The sequence below is a fragment of the Myripristis murdjan genome, chromosome 12 (assembly GCF_902150065.1).
Source record: "Myripristis murdjan chromosome 12, fMyrMur1.1, whole genome shotgun sequence".
Taxonomy (NCBI): domain Eukaryota; kingdom Metazoa; phylum Chordata; class Actinopteri; order Holocentriformes; family Holocentridae; genus Myripristis; species Myripristis murdjan.
In genome coordinates, this window is record NC_043991.1 from 19,457,297 (window position 1) to 19,476,757 (window position 19,461).

The 19,461-nt window shown below is 39.7% G+C and overlaps 1 protein-coding gene across 1 annotated transcript; it reads right to left on the reverse strand.

Annotated features, from left to right (window-relative positions):
- Nucleotides 1–329: 329 nt before the first annotated feature.
- Nucleotides 330–18,807, reverse strand: lmo4a (LIM domain only 4a). Its single transcript, XM_030064624.1, has 5 exons — nucleotides 18,451–18,807; nucleotides 7,199–7,447; nucleotides 3,537–3,633; nucleotides 3,200–3,358; nucleotides 330–1,467 (listed from the first exon to the last, which is right to left on the reverse strand). The coding sequence occupies exons 2-5, from the start codon at nucleotides 7,438–7,440 to the stop codon at nucleotides 1,459–1,461; spliced, it is 507 nt and encodes a 168-aa protein (XP_029920484.1). The 5' UTR covers nucleotides 7,441–7,447; nucleotides 18,451–18,807; the 3' UTR covers nucleotides 330–1,458.
- Between the last annotated feature and the right edge of the window lie 654 nt (nucleotides 18,808–19,461).

The window sequence follows — 19,461 nt, forward strand, 5'->3', positions numbered from 1 at the left end:
ACAACATATAATCAAAATCCCCTATTTTCAAATTTGAATTTTTGGTTGAAACAGCCACTTTATAATGTTCTGCTTCTACCATTCAGAAACCACAGAACTGATAATTGGCTGTGGAAAGCAAACGTTTCCTCAGGGACTATTTTCCCTGGCGGAGGGACTGTTTCCCTCCGCCCAATTTCAAGTCTTCAAAACACAACAATGCTGCTGCTTTTAGAAAAACTAATGTGGACAACTTTATAATGGTGATGAATACTGGAGTGAAGAAAGTTTGAAGTCTCTAAAAGTTCATTTTCATATCGCAGTGGAATGAATGGAAACCAATGGCTGGATAAAAGAGAGGAAAATTTATTTAAATACGACTGCTTGTTTTGGGAAAAGATTAGCAGAAACGCTAAGTATTTACATTTTGTAGATATTAGGCTAAACATGCAAAATCGATCCTTTAAATTTACTAAATTGAATCAACCATTACTGCAAATAAACATTTAGAGTGTATGCCTCACTGTTGCTAATGACAGCTTCAGAACATTTGCTGGTAAAATAATCTTTCCTAACACAAATACACACTGCATCCGACTGAATCCTAACTACATTTACCATCCCTGAAGAAACACCATCACCTGAAGAAAAAGAAAAAAAAAATCAAAGCACATCGGATACAGTCCATCAAAATAATGAACGAGGAAAAGGCATCAAATGTTGTATATATGAAAAAAAAAAATCAACTAAAATATTCATTGAATATTCTACTGAAGTCTTAAATGTAGCACACCGAGAAAAATTCTTTGAGCGTCAATATAGATTTTTATTCATTTATTTGTTTTGTGTGCTCCGTTCTTGTCCAGATGTTGTGAGGACAGTGGAGGGGAAACATCCAAGCAGTTCAAATTTCAAACCTGGTGTTTTACAAATTCTCCCTCATGATCAGAAAGGTCTCAAAAGCGTGGAGTCCCTGTCCGATTTTGTCCGGCTTCAGAAGTCATTATTGCTCGGTGGGAGCAGTTCCTGACCACTGCCTCCTTGCTGTCTGTGTTTCCTCTTTGTTCTCTTCACAGTCTAACTGGCTGGGTAAAGGTAATTCCACTGGATCCACTGGAGCAGGATGATCACCAACACCGCTCTGTACCAGTAACACTGCCACGGCTGAGAATGGGCGTCAGTCTACAGTATAAATAAGTTCCAGCCATCTTCAGTGTTACCGTCCCTCCGATGAAGCAGTGGACGCAAAATCTCTGCTCCTCACAATCTGGGATAAATGATTTTGTATTTGGCACGGGAAAAGCCCAAAACAACAGCGAGAGAAGATACATCCAGACTACAGACTGACGGGTCGCCAGAGCGGAGGGAGAGCAGCTTCAGGGCAATTTTAGAGTTGGAGGAGGAGGAGGAGGAGGAGGCTGAAGAGGAGAAGCTTGTGGTGGGAGAGAAGGCACACATTTATTTTTCACATCCTCTTCCTCAGCAGACCTGAAAACAAGGCAGGAGGTTGTCAACATACATGAAAGAAAATAAATGTAACACAGGATCAAGGCTTTGGAAGAAATGGATATCTGACACTTTCTTCGGATAGTCTCCTATGGATATTCAGTTGAATATCAATAAGCCATAAATTACAAAACACTGTTCTATGTTGGTATTATGGGGTAATAATTGTGATTGTGATTTGTTGACCTGTTGCCCATTCACTAAAACATATACACTACTCACAAAAAGTTAGGGATATTCGGCTTTCGGGTGAAATTTCAGGATGAACCTAAAATGCATTATAACCTTTACAGGTGAACTTCATGTGACCTTCTGTGAACTTTTGAATGCACATGTCCAACTGTTCAATGTTTCAGTACTTTTTGCACAAGTTGCTGTTCTCTAACAAGGAGTTTAACGGCAAAATTCACATCAGGTGTTTGATGCTCCAGCTCATCGAGGTCGTATCATTAGGGAACGGCTGCTGGAGACTGGGGTACCTCAAATGGAGTGGCCTGCACTTTCTCCAGACCTGAATCCCATAGAAAACCTATGGGATCAGCTGAGTCGCCGTGTAGAGGCTCGGAGCTCTGTACCCCAGAACCTCAATGTCCTGAGGGCCGCCCTTCAAGAAGAGTGGGATGCCATGCCTCAGCAGACAATAAGTCGACTTGTGAACAGCATGAGACGTCGTTGTCAAGCTGTAATTGATGCTCAAGGGCACATGACAAGTTATTGAGACATTGACATTTTTTGTTGTGGTATACCCACCACTGTTGTTGGCTTTTGTTTCAAGAAATTGTTTGAGATGAGGAAATCACCAGTGTATGCTTCTACTTAAATGCCCTACTTTCATGATATAATATCACTGTAGCGTGAACTTTTTACATTTTCCATAAATTTCACCCAAAAGCCAAATATCCCTAACTTTTTGTGAGTAGTGTATTTACATAAGCCCTAACCCAACCTGATCGATGTGGGCTTGATATCATTTTGGGGCATTTCACTGTCGGAAAATGAAACTGAAAACACAAGAGTGGGGTAGTTTGGATGGAACACCAAAACCACACATTTTCAAATTTTTAGCCAGCTTAGTGCGGACATGGCCTGACTTTAGGGAATGTGGAACGTGAACGGAAATTCATATTGGTTATCAAAAATCCTAACAGTAACTTTGTTTGGACGAGTCCAGATATGGTCTGTCGAAAATTTCATCCAAATTTGTAGGAAGAATAACAAAACAATGGTTTTGGAAAAATTAGATGTGACAGGATTCAGGGAATTCACGAAAAAAGGAATTTTGTCCGCTTACGATTCAGGAGTTACCAGTCAAAATGTAAATATGTCATTATAGCGCCACCATCTGACTCAACTGATTTTTGATGTATGAGTGGTGGGTGAGCTTTCCAAATTAGTTGCAAAATTTGGTGACTTTTGCTCCTATGGTTTCTGAAATTCAGGTAATTTTAAGAGAGAGGAATGTAAAAGAATCAGTGATCAGAGCATAAACTTTGTGTTTGAACCTCCACGTATTCATCCCGCCTTGAATGGGGGGAGCAGCAACGCTGTAACCGAATGTTATGTCTGGGAAGTATAAAAACCAGCTGCACTGTTATGAAAACAACCATTGCACATTATAAAAATCTAAAAATCTCTGGAATCCACTGGCAACTGTGGCGACTGGGTGAGAAAGTTCATTCACTGTCCTGCCGACTTCCATCACAGGAACTCTCACCTTCTGGTCGGACATGATGCCGTTGGCCTGCAGTGGTGCTGGGTGACTGCTGAGAAGGCCCCGTCCTGGTCGGTCATGTTCGCAGAAGATAGTCCCGTTGACGTAATGAAAGCGATCACCAGGTACCAAACGGTTTCTACAGGTGGCACAGGTAAAACACTGGAGAGAAAGAAAGAGGTATACTTCTGTGTTTTATTCGAGTTTGACTCTTCTCATCCACCACTCACTGAAACTGGCGTCACCCAAACTGACAGCATCACTTACTAACATTAAGAGTGAGAGATTTGTGTACTGCTTTGTATGCTAATGTGAATGCTGCTGGTATAATAACACTGACCTTAAGATGGTACACATTGCCTTGTGTCCGCATCACCATCTCACTGGCAGGGATAGACTGCCCACAAGCACTGCATGCTCCACTGTGTCCAAAAAGCCTGTGGACGAAACCAGGGCATCAATCGGGCTTTCAGATGATGCAACACAGTGGTTTTCAACCTGGGGGGGCCTTGATGGGCCTCCAGGGGGTCCTCAGCAAAATGAGCCACAGTTCGATTCAATGATAATTTTATTCACTTGAAATTATTATGGCACAAATAATGTAGGAGTGATTATTTTAACATTTTTAATCTGATTGTCAATCTGCTTGTCTGTGTTAAAGTATGGCATTTAAATACATTCAGATGCCTTTCGCACACATTTAAACACAAGAACTCTGACAATAGTTACATTACACTTTATTATTTAATAATTATAAATATAGTTTTCTTGTATTTTAATTTTTACTTGTTTTGTGTGTGCTAATTGTCAGGGTTTTTTTTTGCGCTAATTTTCTGGTAATTTTCTTTGCTCTTTTTCCTAATGTTCCAGGAAATTTTTGCTATTTTGCATCGCATTTTCCCATGTTTTTTGAAAGACACCAAGTGAATTTGCTCAGGTTTCAAAGGGCTAAGCAGTTTACCACAAACCAAAATGTAACACAAATAGCACAAAATCACTTCCAATAGGGGTCCGTGGCTTAATGAACATCAACATGGGAGTCCGGAACGTGAAAATGTTTGAAAACTTTTCATTAAAGTTTGAACCTGAACCTGCTTGGGCCCAGACAGCAGCATTTGGGCTAATTTTAGTTCCCATGTACACGCCAGAGCATTGAGCCTGTTAACAAGTTAATCAGATCATATGAGCAAAGTGAAGCGAGATGAAACTGCACTCAGTATTTCATTCCTGTTTGTGCACTCTGCCCAGCTGCTTCAGACCCCAAAGCCTTGTTCTGTGCAAAAATGTAATCAGCTCTTCCTTGCCCCATGACCAAGCTGTCCACAAAGTTTTGCCGCGTTCTGTGAAGCTGCTTGGATGTTAGGCCTTATGTTCGGCACATGCCAGTCGTAATGAAAAGTTAATCATCTTTTCTTGGCCCATGAATAACCATTTCACAAAGTTCTGCGCAAATCCATTCATGACTTTTTAAGTATGAATGAATGTATGTATGAATTTCAGGTTTCAAGTGTAAGAACACAGCACCAATCTGCCCTTATGTGTCAGAGGCTAAAAGCGAGTCAGACGTCCAGCAGGTTAAGTTTTCATAGGAAGCCTCTGCACTGTCCTCATTTCAACCTCCTGTGAAATGTACGCCTTACGACAGCTACTTGACCAGCTCTCCGTGTCGCTCTCTGCATTTCGCTCTCTCTATAACTGACTGCACCGACTAATGAATTTTTTATCTTAATCCAAACAGTAATTTAATGAGCGGGCACCTAAGAGGATCCCTCTTCTCACTAATTAAGTCTCTCCCTCCCTCTCCTGAGAAATGTTGAGAACAATATTGCATGAACAGCATGGATATAAAAGATCACGTCCCCTTACACTTGTCACAGAGACAGCATAGTATCTTCTACTTGGAGATAATTCTGTGGTAATAGGACATTAATATTTAAAAGGAGCCTTGTGAACTCTACCTGAAAAACATCTCGGCTACTGTATATTGCTGACTCCTTTCACTGATGGACTAAATGGGGAATTCTCTCAATCCAGCCGGCTTCTTACAACTATAAACTATATCTGATTGCAGATCAGAATGTAATTTGAGTATACAGTAAGAGCTTTATGTATTTCATGAGAGAGGCTGTAAAAGCCACTGTATTATAACTGGCCTGATATACAAAGTGTGCAGTGTTTCAGTTTCTCCTCAGCAGGCCTTGAGGCTGCTGTTTTCCCTGGAGATGTGGGCACCCACACAATCCCCATCTGTTCAAACATCCATCAGTCTCACAGGCTGGGCTGCACCAACAAGGACTAATTTTTTAACCAGATTAAATCCTAGTTTACCGTTTAATTCTGTTGCACCAAACTTCAAAACTTTTTAAATGAAGGATTAATTATAAACCTCTTTAATTCTCAATCGTTTTTTTTTTTTATTTAATCCTGTTGTGCCAAAATTTTAAACTCCAATTTAAAGTGATGGGATATTAGCCCATTTAGTGGTATTTGTTGGTCCATGTGAGTGCATACATCCATAAAATTTAGTCCATTAAAACCTCCCCTGTTGCTAGAGCAAGAGCTTCACCAGGAGTGTACTGCTCCAAAATTAATGAACTAGATATAAACCAAAAACCAACACCATTTTGAGAGGCGACACAAAGTTGAGCCAGCAAGTAAAAAAAAAAAAAAGAAAAAAGATTTACATTGAAGTAAGTCATGAAATGAATCATTATGATGGAAAGATAACACCTAAAACCTCTTTGCTTAACATATGTTTTTTATAGATTTTTTTTTTTTTTTTTTTTTTTCAAGTTCAAGTTCAGGTTTATATAAAGCCCAGTATCACTGTTTACAACTCAAAGGGCTTTACATGTTTATAATAAATAGGACGACACACCCGACTTAATCCTCATAGCGGGCAAGAAAAAACTCCCCAAGAATGGAGATGAACAGGGAAAAAAATTGAAGAAATCAATCATTATTAATGACTGATTAAAATTAAATGGGCACACCATATAGACAATTATTTATTGTCTGCTGAGTTAAACCTATAATGAATAATTAAACACAGTGACTGTTCTCTTTTATGACATGAAAATGGATGGATTTGATCCTCCAGCCAAAATTTGTTACAACCACCACTACTACTATTACATTATTTGGTGGCTCTAAAGCAAAGATCATGGAGTTATCAAAGTTGATAAGAACCATCATCTAGCCAACATGAATGTTGTCACCAAATTTCATGGCAATGCTAAAACAGTTTTTGAGTCATTTTTAGTGTGCACCATTGAAAAGTTTGCCTACTGGTGGCGCTAGAGGGAAAGTCATGGAGTCACCCCAATTGCCAGGTTTCTTCTGCAAGGAAATATGAATATCCACCAAACAGATTTTGATATATTCTACTGCTGTAATGACAATTTGGCCTGCTGGTGGCGCTAGAGAACACTTCATGGAGTTACTGAATACTGAGTTAGGCCTTTTTCACAACAGCTTTTTTTTTTTTAAATGTAATAGTGGGTGAACACAGATGTTACTAATTACATTAAATAAGCTTCTGTTCCACTTAAGATTATATGGAACAGAGCCTCATTAATGTCATTACTAACACCTGTGTTTACCTGCTATTACATGTCCAAACGGCTGCTGTGAAAAGGGTCGACTGCATTGTTTCATTCTCTAGCCAACATGAATATTGTAACCAAATGTCCTAGCAATGTAAAAAATATTTTTTGAGACGTTAGTGTGCAAAAACAAGAAAAAATTCTGCTACTGACAGTGTTAGAGAGAAGGTCGTGGGAAAACCCGTAGTTATGATCAATTTTTCTTTCTTCAAGCACACTCCACCACTCTGACCTGCACCTCAGTACTACAGGTGTGCATTTGGTGATTTTTTGAGCTATACTGTAATATAGTTTCACTTTAGCTCATTCTGGCATTAACCTCACACTGAACCTGCCTTCAGAAAAGCTCTGTCTGCAGGGAAGGATATCGTCTCTGCAGCCTGTCAGTCCGGCTCACCTGATGTAGTCGTTCTTGCAGAGGATCATGCCTCCTTTGCTGTAGCAGGTGGTGCTGTACTCGCCCAGCTGAGCGTGACAGCAGGAACATTTGAGGCAACGTGTATGCCAGTAGCGCTCCATGGAGAAGAGCAGGAAGCGGTCGGCAATTCGACCACCACATCCTGCGCATGACCTGCCTGATGTCCCCCCTCCACCACCCATCACTGCCACAGCGGGTGCCTCCATCCTGCTGTTGACCATCGCCGACCTACAGAGAAGGCAAGTAGGGGAGAATAGAAGATAGCTGATGAACAGAAATGCTAATATGCACTGAAGACTTAAATGAAAAACTGCATCCGATTATGCCTGTTTTCTCAAATTCAAGTCTCAATCAACAACTGATGCCATCACCCCACACATGCCTTTATGTTTCATTGGAGTTACATTTTGCTTTCTGATCTAAAACCCCAATCTATAACGTTAAAGTTAGTTGTTAAAGTTTTTCAATAGAAAGGGTCATGAAAAAAAATCCATGTATAGGTGAAACTCTCTGACCATGTTTGTCAATTTGCTAAAATCTATATATGCATATATAGGAAGATAAATTTTGGCTTTAACAATCAAGCACAGCCCTCGCTGGGTTGGTGCATGTTGGGGAAATGAAAGTGCTAGAGGTAAGCTCATCAAAACTGACAGTGTTCATCCTCCGGGTATTATCAGTGTGCTCACCAAATCTTATGGCAATCTGCCCAATTAATTGCAAAATGTACTGAGTTAGGGGTGGGCATATCAATACCACAAGTACTGATACACCCAATACTAAATTTTGTTTTGAGTATCAATGCAAGCCTCAATATGACTGATACCAACAAGAAAGAGAGAGAAACCCATTTTTACCTATTAACAATGCATTCACTTCATAAACCATGACACATTGCCTTCCCTTTCATGAAAGCATATTAGCCGCTTTTTAAAAAGTACCAGTATTGGTGTTGGTGACTGTGGCTTGATATCAAACTGAAACCACATATTGTGTTATTGTCAACCCCTACATGGAGATAAGTGCTGACTGGACAGGTGGGCAAATATTTCACATATATATGTTTGAGAAGCCTGAAGGCATGAAATTGTAGCTGTATAAACAAATAAAAGTTTGAACTGACATAATGGAAGATGACAAACAATACATTTTAAAAAAGTGTGACTTCATGTCAAATGTCCATCAGTCATCTGATACAAAAAAATACAAATAAAACTGTGAAACTATCATGTTATTACAAGGGCTGGGCAATAGATTGATATCATATTGTTGTTGTGATATGAGACTAGATATTGTCTGGGATTTTGGGTATTGTAATATTGTGATCTGGGATGAGTGACAGTGTCTTTTTCTGGTTTTAAAGGCTGTTTTACAGTAAAGGGACGCAGTTTACTGAATTTATTATTTGTTGTAGCTGTTCTGTTGTTTGCCTCATTATATCCACATTACTAATGGCTGTTTACCAAAAATCTTGTGTGTAAATGTCTGATGAAAACACCAATGGTCATCCCAGCAATATAATCACAGTATTGATAAGCGTATTCGGTCAAAGATATTGTGATATTTCTGTCCATATCACCCAGCCCTAGTTATTACACTGACCCCTCTATGAGGCTTTATAAATACTGTCGTAACTCTTACATAACTTCTACCATGAACCGCTAGAAAGATTCAGGTAGTATTCATGTCTGATCAATCCAAGAGTCTTTGAGTGTTGTTTACAAGTACAACTCTATGCATCTGAATAAGGTCCTTTCAGGAGAAAATTACAAAGTAATGGAGTTGAGCTTCTTTGGAAATATTCTGAGGCCTATCCTGTAATCGCCCAAGTTAACATGGCTTATCCTGAGTAAATCCATGCTATACTGTACACGCACTGGGAATGTGGGTGGCTGGAAAAGAAGTACAAGAGACAGGAAAGAGGCCTCGGCATCCCAAATGTGGTTCTTGGCACCAAGTCCAATCGATTGGATGTGTAACTTCCTGGCAAAGAGCTTAGTGCTATTTACTTGAGGGGGTACATATGGGTATGGGAAAACCCCCGCACCCCCAGAGAGCAGCCATCCCACACCAAACAAGCTCAAAGATGTGATCCCCCAAACCAAAGCCACACTGTCTCCTTAGAGCCAGCTGCAAACAAGCTCTTATTCTAACTTGATAATGCGTTATTGATTTCGCAACATATAATCAAAATCCCTCCATTTTCAAATTAGGATTTTCAGCTGAAACAGTCACCTTATAGCCTAATGTTCTGCTTCTGTGGCTAATAAAGTCATTCATAAACCAGAGCTGATAATTGCAGTGCTGCTGCTTTGAGGAAAACTAATGTGGAGGACTTTATTATGGTGATGGAGTACTGGTGTGAAGAAAGTTTGAAGTCTTAAAGTTAATTTTCATATCATAGTGGAATGAATGGAAACCAGTGGCTGGATAAAAGAGAGGTAAAATGATATCAGAGTTCTAAAATACGACTGCTTACTTTGGAAAAGATTTGCATAAACTGAAGTATAAATATTTTGTAGATATTGCACTAAACATGCAAAACTGCTGGTGTGGTCCTTTGAATGAAAGACAAAGTGCAGTTTGTCTTTCATTCAAAAACACAATCTCCAGCATTGTTTACTTTATAAAAAAAAATAACCAGGACTCACAGCTAAACATGCAAAAAACACTTGTGGAAACGGAAACCGAAATCCAGTTTTTAATAAAACATCTGCCAGCACAAAACAAAATATTAGTTGAGATGTGGAAGCTGTCTTGCACAAATCAAGAAAAACACAGGGTCATTCTTGGTGGTAACAGCATTTCTCATGTGCCATCAGGCCACATCTGCTGTGTATCTGACGCCCTCATTTTTCCATTACAAAATTGATCTCATTTCATGCACAGCTGGGAATGATGCTGCTTTTGAATCACACTAAGTAGAACAACAGCAGTGTGTGCGACTCACCTATAGGCCAGCAACAGTCTTCCCACTAACTTCCATGATTTATAATTAGGGCCAACAACAACACAAAATAATTACAGGGGCAAATTTCATTTTCCAAATGAATAACAGCGGAACAATTTGTCCTCCAGAGCGTCTAATTTCAGCAAGGGCATGTTTATCTTTACGAGTACCCTTCCCACAAGATTATTTGCTGCTGGTCCTCTGCAGTTAAATAGGCTGCCCCCGCTTCCCTCATTCTCCACAACAGACACCTGGCTCCAATCAAGTCAAGGGACATCATGTAATAAGCCCAGGGCTAAACTCCAACCACAGAGACCCTCATGAAAACTTTCCTAATAGTGATAGCTGCTTCATTGTTACCTTTTATATATGGTGAGTTTTTTTTCTAATAATTTTCTACACGTGTCCACTGCTTTACAGTTCACACTTTCTGCTTGGACCACCCTTATTTTATTCTCTTTAATGAGAAGATGCAGTCAGCCAGCCAGCTAAAAACTAGACATGTGCTGTTGCAGAACAATGGCAGAGTGGGCCCCTAACCTGAATAGGAAGGGTTTGGCTTGACAGTGGTGCTACAGGAAAGATCATGGGGTCGCCAAAATCAGTATCATGACTGTGCACAGGATTTTTTTAACAGTTCAGATAAGTATTATTTGACTTATTGTAGATGGTAAGGCTAAATCCAATCCACACTGGTAGTAACAGGAGCTCTCATAGGCCAGCTAATGATCTGTGGTCCCTGGCTGACATGAGCATTAAAGGGATGGCTAACCCAGGTAAAAGTGGAATTTTGTTATTTCATAAGATTCTTGAGTACCATTTTCATCATCCACCAAGATGTGAGAGTTTCTGAAAGTCAATAACTATTGAAACAGAGTTTTAGGGCTGCTGTAATCCATTCCAGCAGGAGTGAGTGGGCGTTCCTCTAGAGGAGGGGTTCCCAAGCTTCTTCATGCCAGAACCCACATGTAGAGGTATTATTTGTCCTGGGACCCACCACATGCTTTGTGAAGTCAAATAACCATGTCAAAAAAAGGAGTTACACTTTGAATGCACCTATATCAATCACAAGGGTGAATTCTACATTTGTCCCAAATTTAGTTGGAATACACTGTCTTACATTTAATATGAGGACTCAACAAAAGTTCAAAACCACCAGTATTGGAAATAAGAGACAAATATCTGCAGACTGGATTACAGCCATTCATCAGACATGATTTACCGGATAATGACCCTGTTATATTGTTATATTTTAAAATGATGAAAACAATGCTTTTCTGCACCGCTTAAAATAAGTGACAATTTTTTAAATGCAATGAATCACCTTGCTGGGGGAAAAAAACAGGAATACCAGGCCTAGACTGAAAAAACAACTGAATTTTCCTTTAAACCATTTGGATTTCCTAACTCTGCTACCTAAGCTGTTGTGGATAAGGGGGTTCTGGCAAATGATAAGAGGCTCCCTAGGTCATGAACTTGAATTTAGCTTTTGACCGTTGTTGAAAGCCATCCCTCCTCTCTCTTCCATCTATCCAATCTCTCTCTCTCACATTTTGGCCAAACAGCAAAACAGTTACTCACATCACCGGCCATGATTGCCAGTATTGCAGGTAACTTGATATTTCAAGGAAGGAATGCTGCTGGTGTCGGGCCCACATTGATCTTACAGTGCAATTAATAAAGACAACAGATGTGACAGGGAGTTCAGGAGTTCACAAACTAAACCAGTCTGATTGTGGGGAAAGGAGGGTTAGAAGATGAGGACATGAACGCAGCATTAGCCCGGTACAACTGCCACAGGTTTTTTGTAATGTCAACAATGGGTGAGACTAAATTTACATACTGGACGAGCATAACCCGCCCTGCCCACCTCTGATTGGTTAGTAATCTTTGCCTACGGTTAAGATTAGGGTTAGGGTTGGGTTTGCCACTCAGAGACAGAGCAGGGGCTTCCCATAACATGCATGACTAGTGTGTCAGTTTAGTCTCTCCTTGTCAACAATACACATAAAAATAGCCTCCGCTCGGACCATCCTGCTGCGTTGATTTGAATTGGAAAGTCCGTTCTACTCTGGTTCAAGTTCTGTGATCTACAATACATGTAATTGTATCATCAAATTACATGGTTTCCAATGCAAAGGGACAAGGTGGGCCAGTTATATACAAGTATGCCTTTAATCCAAAGGCTGTTCTGCACAATGAACGCACTTCCTGTCTTGGGCATTTATAGTTCAAACAGCGGATGGCTGCCCCACGTCAGCCTCTCATACTCAAACATCTTGCTGTTTTTTTCCCCCCAGTTCCATGCATTTCCTGTCTTCAGTGCCAGGGTCCTTACCAGTGCAAAGTCAGTGATCTAGTCCCTATAATGCAAAAGCCTCCACCCTTGTCAAATAACGTGGGAGTAATTTCTGGTTGAATTTGGGAATTCAGGCCCTAAAATGACCTTCCATTCTTTCCAGGTGCGTGTCTCTCTTTATGTCTTCCCCTTACAGCTATAGGTATGCATTAGGGCTGAACTTTATGGTAAGAAAAAGTCATATTGCAACTCATTTTACAGATACTGCTATTGCGATATGATTCCTGATTTTAGTAGGAAACCAAACATTGGATCCCTAAGCCTAGGATCAATTTTGACTACAATTTTCATTTTCACTGAAAAAGCTTTTAAAATGATAACATGACTTTTGCTGAGGTCTGCACCAAACAAACGTGTTTTCTTACTTCTTAAAAATACAATTTGCAGGCCAGAGCATCACTGCAGCGCCTTAAAACTTTATTTACAACAATGTTTTGTAACACATTTTACCTTTAATCAAAAAATTGCAGCTTCTCCAATTTGGATGTTGCACTTGGCCATATTGCAGTTTTGATAATATTGCGATTAATTGTCCAGCCCTTGCATACATATGACCATGGACAACTGTGATTCTTTGTCTTTTAAGAATGGGGATAAAGGAATGCAGAAATTTCCTCTTCAGTGCAATACGTCAACAAGTCTTTCGCCTCTGGCTGCCTGTAGAACGGGTTTGACGGCTCCATGCTTGAACAGATCATGACTTGTTAAGAGGAGGCCACAGCAGACCAAGTTCCTCCAAAGAGGATAACAGGCTGCTGTTGATTAATCGCCTTGTGTGTAAACTCAACTTGGATAGAAACACAGAAACGTCATTGAACCTTGCGAGGCGTTTTAATGCAAAATGTTGTCTCGCAACTTTTATCATTCCTGGCCACACCTAAAATTAACTGCAGTGGAGCAGCAAAGATAATCATCAGACAAACACGTGAACAGCTCAGATGGCTGCTGAGCTGACGAACTTATTAGTCACAACACAGCTGCCAAAAAGCTCTCTCTGATGAAATGATTATCTTATGAACATGCAAATCTTGCAATTTATCATATTTTGCAGCACATTAAGCACCAGAGACAATACTCTAGCTGTACCATAGGACAGTGGTTTTAAAACTTTTTCATGTTCTGGACCTCCAAGTTGACTTTCAGTAAGATGCTGACCCTCATTGGAAGGGATTTAGCCCTCAGGACCCTCATATCAAGACACATTTTGGTTTTTAAATGCTTTGACAAGCATTTAAATACAAGAAATCTGAGGTCAGATCTGATCTGACCTTGAAATATATCACTTTAGCAATTAGAAATACAGTTTTCAAGTTTTATTAATTTAAGTTTTTTATTTTTATTGATTTATTTATTTATTGGAGCTAATTTTCCTGACTTTTTTCCCTCTCATTTTTTTTTTTTTATTTATTTAGCCAAAAATAAATAGATTTATTGTATTGTTTATTTATTTAGCTGATATTTTCTTTCCAGTTATTATTTCTGGTAATTTTGCTAATTGGTTAATTCCCTTTCCCCATGTTTGCAAGCAAAATTGAGTGAATTTGTGCAGGTTTCAAAGGGTTAACTTGTTTCGATGTCATACTTGAACACGGCCAAATTGCATTGAGAATAACCCAAAGGAGGAAAATGTCTAAACGGTCCCTCATGCATTTTCTTCATTATGACAGTTTCATGTGATTGAAATGCCCTGGTAGGCTGTCCAGGACTCCTGGGGGTCACCAGACCCCATATTGAAAACCATTAAGCGAGGGTACACTCTGGGTGTCAGGGAGTGAAAGCAATGATATTTTAGTGTCCAGCATTTAGAAAAGCCTGTGTTTGATCCCCTAACCACAGAAATATTCACACCTGCATATCAGCAATATTTAACTAAAATCTTAATTCTAAACACTGCATAGTTACAGTAATACTATTAGTATTATAGTATTGATAATAGCAATATTTTTTGTGTATATGTTTAGCTAATTTTTGCTGCCTTTCTGTCCAGGGCTCCTTGGAGGAAGAGATATTGTTTCTCAGTGGGACTTTCAAGAATAAATAAAGGATAAACAAAATAAATTAAATAAATGCCATACATAATTAGGATTTGTAATAGTAGTAGTTTGAAAGGTTAACAAGTGGCATTGGTATCATGAGTGTAAGGTCAATATTCATAAAACCCAACAGATCCAGTGTTGTTCTGTGTGAAATCAACAGCATGGTGGTTTAAGTTGATCCATAAAGTTACTGTGACAATGATGTTACTGTCTGAAGTGGCCAGTATGAAAATAAGTATGGAAATAATGCTTTGCATATTTAACAGCCTTGGAAGCACAACTGATCACTAAATAGAAACCTCAGAAAGGCAAAGATCACCAGGAGAAATTCATCAATAAAAAGATTTGTCACAAAATGCTCTCCCAGTTCCACATTGTTTGCCATGACTCAAAGTGAATTACATTAAGCCAGGCCCTTCTATACCTCACATGTAAATTTAAAATGCAAACAAACTTCCAAGGGTATTAACCATTCATGCCTGTTTCCAAGGACAGCATTGAAACACATCGACAAAGCATAGCCTATATTTTAGTCGTATTTTGATTATTAATTAAACGTTTATTAACGGCTTACCACATCAAGTGGTATATTTTGTGAAGCTGTGTTATTATGAATCACTTGATGGGAAGTGCAAATGACCAAAAGCAGGTGGTCATGCCAGAAGAGTGGAACCAGTAAACCTGAGGTGCTGCTCTCCATTTATGAATACGAAACATGCTCACTGCCATGATCGTGCTTACCACCATCGAGGCATTAACCCTGCTGGTGAGTTTCATGAATGCAGGTGTAAGCCCTTATTGTTTCTCATCACAGAGTCAAACTCTTAGATATAGATAGATTTGTTTGTGTTTTCTTCATATACATGAATTTAACTGTAATTAATGATCCTCTCTTTGCTTTAATCAAGCATCCATGTGATGCTGTGGTTTGCACTAACGGTGCATGAAATCCTTTTTGTTTTTGTTTTTTTTGTTTTTTTTGGTAATTTTTGTAAACTACACCATGAAAAAATATATCCAGTTTTAATAATATATTCTGCCCTCTGAAAACCCTCAAATTTTTTTAATCAGAGAAACTGAGGTCCTGATTTCACAAAGCAGGTAGCAGCTATGAACAACTATGGACGTCTTCTTGTCTTTAATTTCAGTGTCAGTCTGATCAATGTTGAGCCAAAATGTTTGCTGCGACTGATATCTAAACACCTTTGGACAGCAACTACCAGATTTATACTTTCTGACTTTGACACTTCAGATGATAATGGAAAATGAGAATAAGGCTCATTTTTTGTTATATTGTCCAATTTACATGAGCATAAGGAAGGCACTTTTTTGTAAACCGTCTTTTTCTGATAATTTCTTTGGGCTGGATGATTTTAAAAAACTTGAGTTGTGCTTCAGGAATGGAACCTTTTGTGCATCAGATTTTATTAGTCAAGCTTGGGAGAGAAGTCACTTTTATTTATATAGCACATTTAACAAAAAACAGCAGTTGACCTAAAGTGCTTTACAATCATCGACTTTTGTGATAAAGTTGCAACTGTATTTGTACTGGTAAACCCATGCACCACAGCATCTCTTTCAAGTTCCTTTACTGATCCTCTGCTCTTGGTTTTTCCATGTTCGCCAAAGCTGCCACACTGAGCCAACTCACTGGACACCCACTCAGATTGGCCTTTACTTCCACCACCTGCAGCAAGAAGCATTTAACATAAAAATTACACAGTCCCATCCGTTCAGAGATAAGCCCTGTCTGATAACTGCACTTCAAAGCCGGGCAATACAGACTCATCTTACTGCTCTTCATGCAATCCACTGAATGAACATCTCCTCATTCATCCTGCTTCATGGGGATCACAAAAAAATCCACGTCATTGGCCCAAATACTTTCACAAGACCCATCTTCTTCCTACTTTACATTTGGTTTTAAGTAATTTCATCACTCAGTGCACCACTTCAAAATACTACACCACTTACCTCCCCACCAAATGTGCCCATTCTCCTACATTAAAAACACAGCCTGGCTCTCATTTTTAAACATCAAAAGAACAGGTGAGATACACATATAAATCATGATGTCCGACAAGTAAATCCATTCTAATGGGCCACAGTACAATACTATCTGGATATTTAACCAATGATAACAACAGTCTCACAATACAGGCAATTCTGCGATATATTGTACGATAATCAACTATGGTACATCACGATATCTGTGACTGAAGAAGAAAAATACCCTGGAAAAGGCTAAATGATTTTCTAATAAGCTGGGATCAGTTGCGTTTTTCAGTTTTTTAATCTGCACAGCAACTGCAACACGAACATGACAGAACAGTTCCAGTTAAAATACCTAAAGGCAGGGAACAAAAACGCCTCACAGGAACTCAGAATGTGCATCTGTGCAAATAAAACTGAAAACTCAAATATCCCTACTGGGCACAATTGGTAACGTCTCACAAGAGGAAGTATTGTGATGTATTGCATTTTCGACTTACTGTTTCACCCTTGAGCATCATCAGGAGCAAGCCTGATTGGGCAATACTCATTGCTTGGCATATTGTTTTTTACATACAAAATATAGTGGAATGAATAGTTTATTTACCAAGTCAGTCTAGAGTTTGGTTGGTGTACAGAAAGAGTTATAATGTCCTCCCTCTTTGCTGCTGACTTATGATGGTACGTGAATTATCATCCAAAATGAAGGTTAGTTAACAGGAGCAGCTACTATGTTCTGCTCTGGTAACAGACTGAGAGATGAACCAGGCATTAAGAACAGGAGCTAATGAGGGGAACAAAACACAAGACTGATGAGCTGCATGCAGTCTCAGGCTGACAGAGCAAATAAAGGTTCATTCACCCCAAACTGAAGGCATCTGACTGCATAGACTTGACAACAGCACAGGGTTTTAGTGAACTGACACCCCAACAGCCAGTAACTTAAGGCTTGCTTCTTCTGCCTCGTATAAACCTGCACTAATGAAATCCTAGACCCCCCTCTCCCCATCCCTGTTTATAAGTATCACATAAACTAGCACCATACACTGCAGCCCAGTAGTAGCACACAGACACGAATGATCAGATTCATATGGGATTGAGGTGAAATCACTGATGCAGTGGTTTACAAACGGTGATTCAAGGACCTCCCAGAGGTCCTTGAGGGTCTTCGTGGAGGTCCACAGCAAAATGAGGAACAGTTTAATTCTGCTCTAGTTTAAACGCTTGTGAAATGCTTTCCATGCTTTCAATCTTTTTTTCTTAATTTGCACAAAATGTCAGAGCGATTATTCTGACCATAAGTTTTATTCTCTCCTCTCTGAATTTATTTGACAAGTGTGACACATAGACAACTCTATATGTAACACAAAGCAAAATATATCTTCATATCGGAGTCCTGAGAGCACATCACTTCAAATGGTAGCCCGGGTCTTAGAGAGAGAAACCCGAGGGGTCCAGAACATGTAAAAAGTTTGAAAACCAATAACCCTAACCCTAACCAATGCACTCAGGGGCCATTACAACTTCATACACAAGGTGTCTTTTTTATTTACATCAGCGGCACAAATCCCTCTGATTAATGTTCTCTCGCTGTAGAGATGCAGCCAGAATACAAAAAGAGCCATCCAATTCCAACTTAAAGCAAAGAAATGTGTGCATGCATGGCAAAAGTGAGACATTTTCATAACTTCACAGTGGAGGTGACAGAGGGGAAGTCACAGCTTGCAAATCTGAGGCAAAATGCCGGATAAAATGATGAGAGCGGACAAATAAAGATGTTATTATGTTCGTTTTTTCTCCAGAAAGCATTTATAAACGCTATATTAAACAACAGCAAGATAATACGCCCATGCTCTTCGTGAATGCAAGCTGTGCTGACACGCTTTCAACTCACCTTGAGAAGTGGAAGACGTCGGAGCAACGAGCTGCGGAGCTGCGCCCTCAGCCTCACCCTACGCCCAGAAGTCTCTCAAGAGTCACAGCTAATCCCAAACTTTTAGGCAGATAAATTCTTCAAACGCCGGGCTGCCTGCATGGAATAAAACTGAGAAGTTTCTGCAGGCTGCACTTCCTTTTTCTCTTGTGCCATTTACTGGCGCTGCTGGGGTTGTAGTGTTGGCCTGACGTGCACAGCCTCCCAAACCCACCCTGAGGCTTGGATTACACAAAACCTGGCGGATTGATCACTTTGGAAACACCGCCTGACGCGCACTGACACACCGGAGAGGACGGATCAACACCGGAGATGTGTCTGTGGAGCAGCGGGCAGATCCTCGATGAATTCAGTCTTAACTCACTCCTCCTCTGACGTCGGGCAGGAGGTGTGGCTCTTGACAGGATGATGGATGGCTCCTGAGGCAAAGTTATGCCCAGTGTTGGATGTTTGAAATTAGCCCTAATCAGCCATTACATAGGGCTGCATGGAAAACAGTTGTTTTTGTGTCCTGGTTATGGCACTCTTACGATAAAGCACTGCTACATTTTAGAGGAGTGGTTCGCAAACTGTTTTCTTTTCCAGTAAAGTACCCAGTTTGAAATACTTATTTTTTCGGGCCAAAAAGCTTATACAAAGTGGTCTTTTTTTTTTTTTTTTTTTTTTTTTTTCCACGTATTTCTCCTTGTGTTCAGCTGTATTGCGGCTACTTTTCAACCACAAATCCATTTTTTTCACTCTGGCTTCTAGGTCATGGTGAACAAACCTCTCTGGACGACCACGGTAGCAGATTTAAACCAGAAGCTCCAAGGGAATGCTGAATATAAAATGTCGTTTGTCAAATTGAAATTTTTATTGAACTTATGACAGCATAGGCTAATTATTTTGGAATCAATGCATGGCTGATATTTTTAAATTATGTTTAAAAACTGACATACCTCCTGCAGTACTCCAACGTACCGCTAGGGGCAC

Coding starts and splice junctions, on each gene's coding strand:
- lmo4a (XM_030064624.1), bottom strand. CDS start 7,440: ATGGTCAACAGCAGGATGGAGGCACCCGCTGTGGCAGTGATGGGTGGT. Junction 3,634..7,198: donor TGCAAGAACGACTACATCAG/GTGAGCCGGACT, acceptor TTTCGTCCACAG/GCTTTTTGGACACAGTGGAG. Junction 3,359..3,536: donor GCAATGTGTACCATCTTAAG/GTCAGTGTTATT, acceptor CTTTCTCTCCAG/TGTTTTACCTGTGCCACCTG.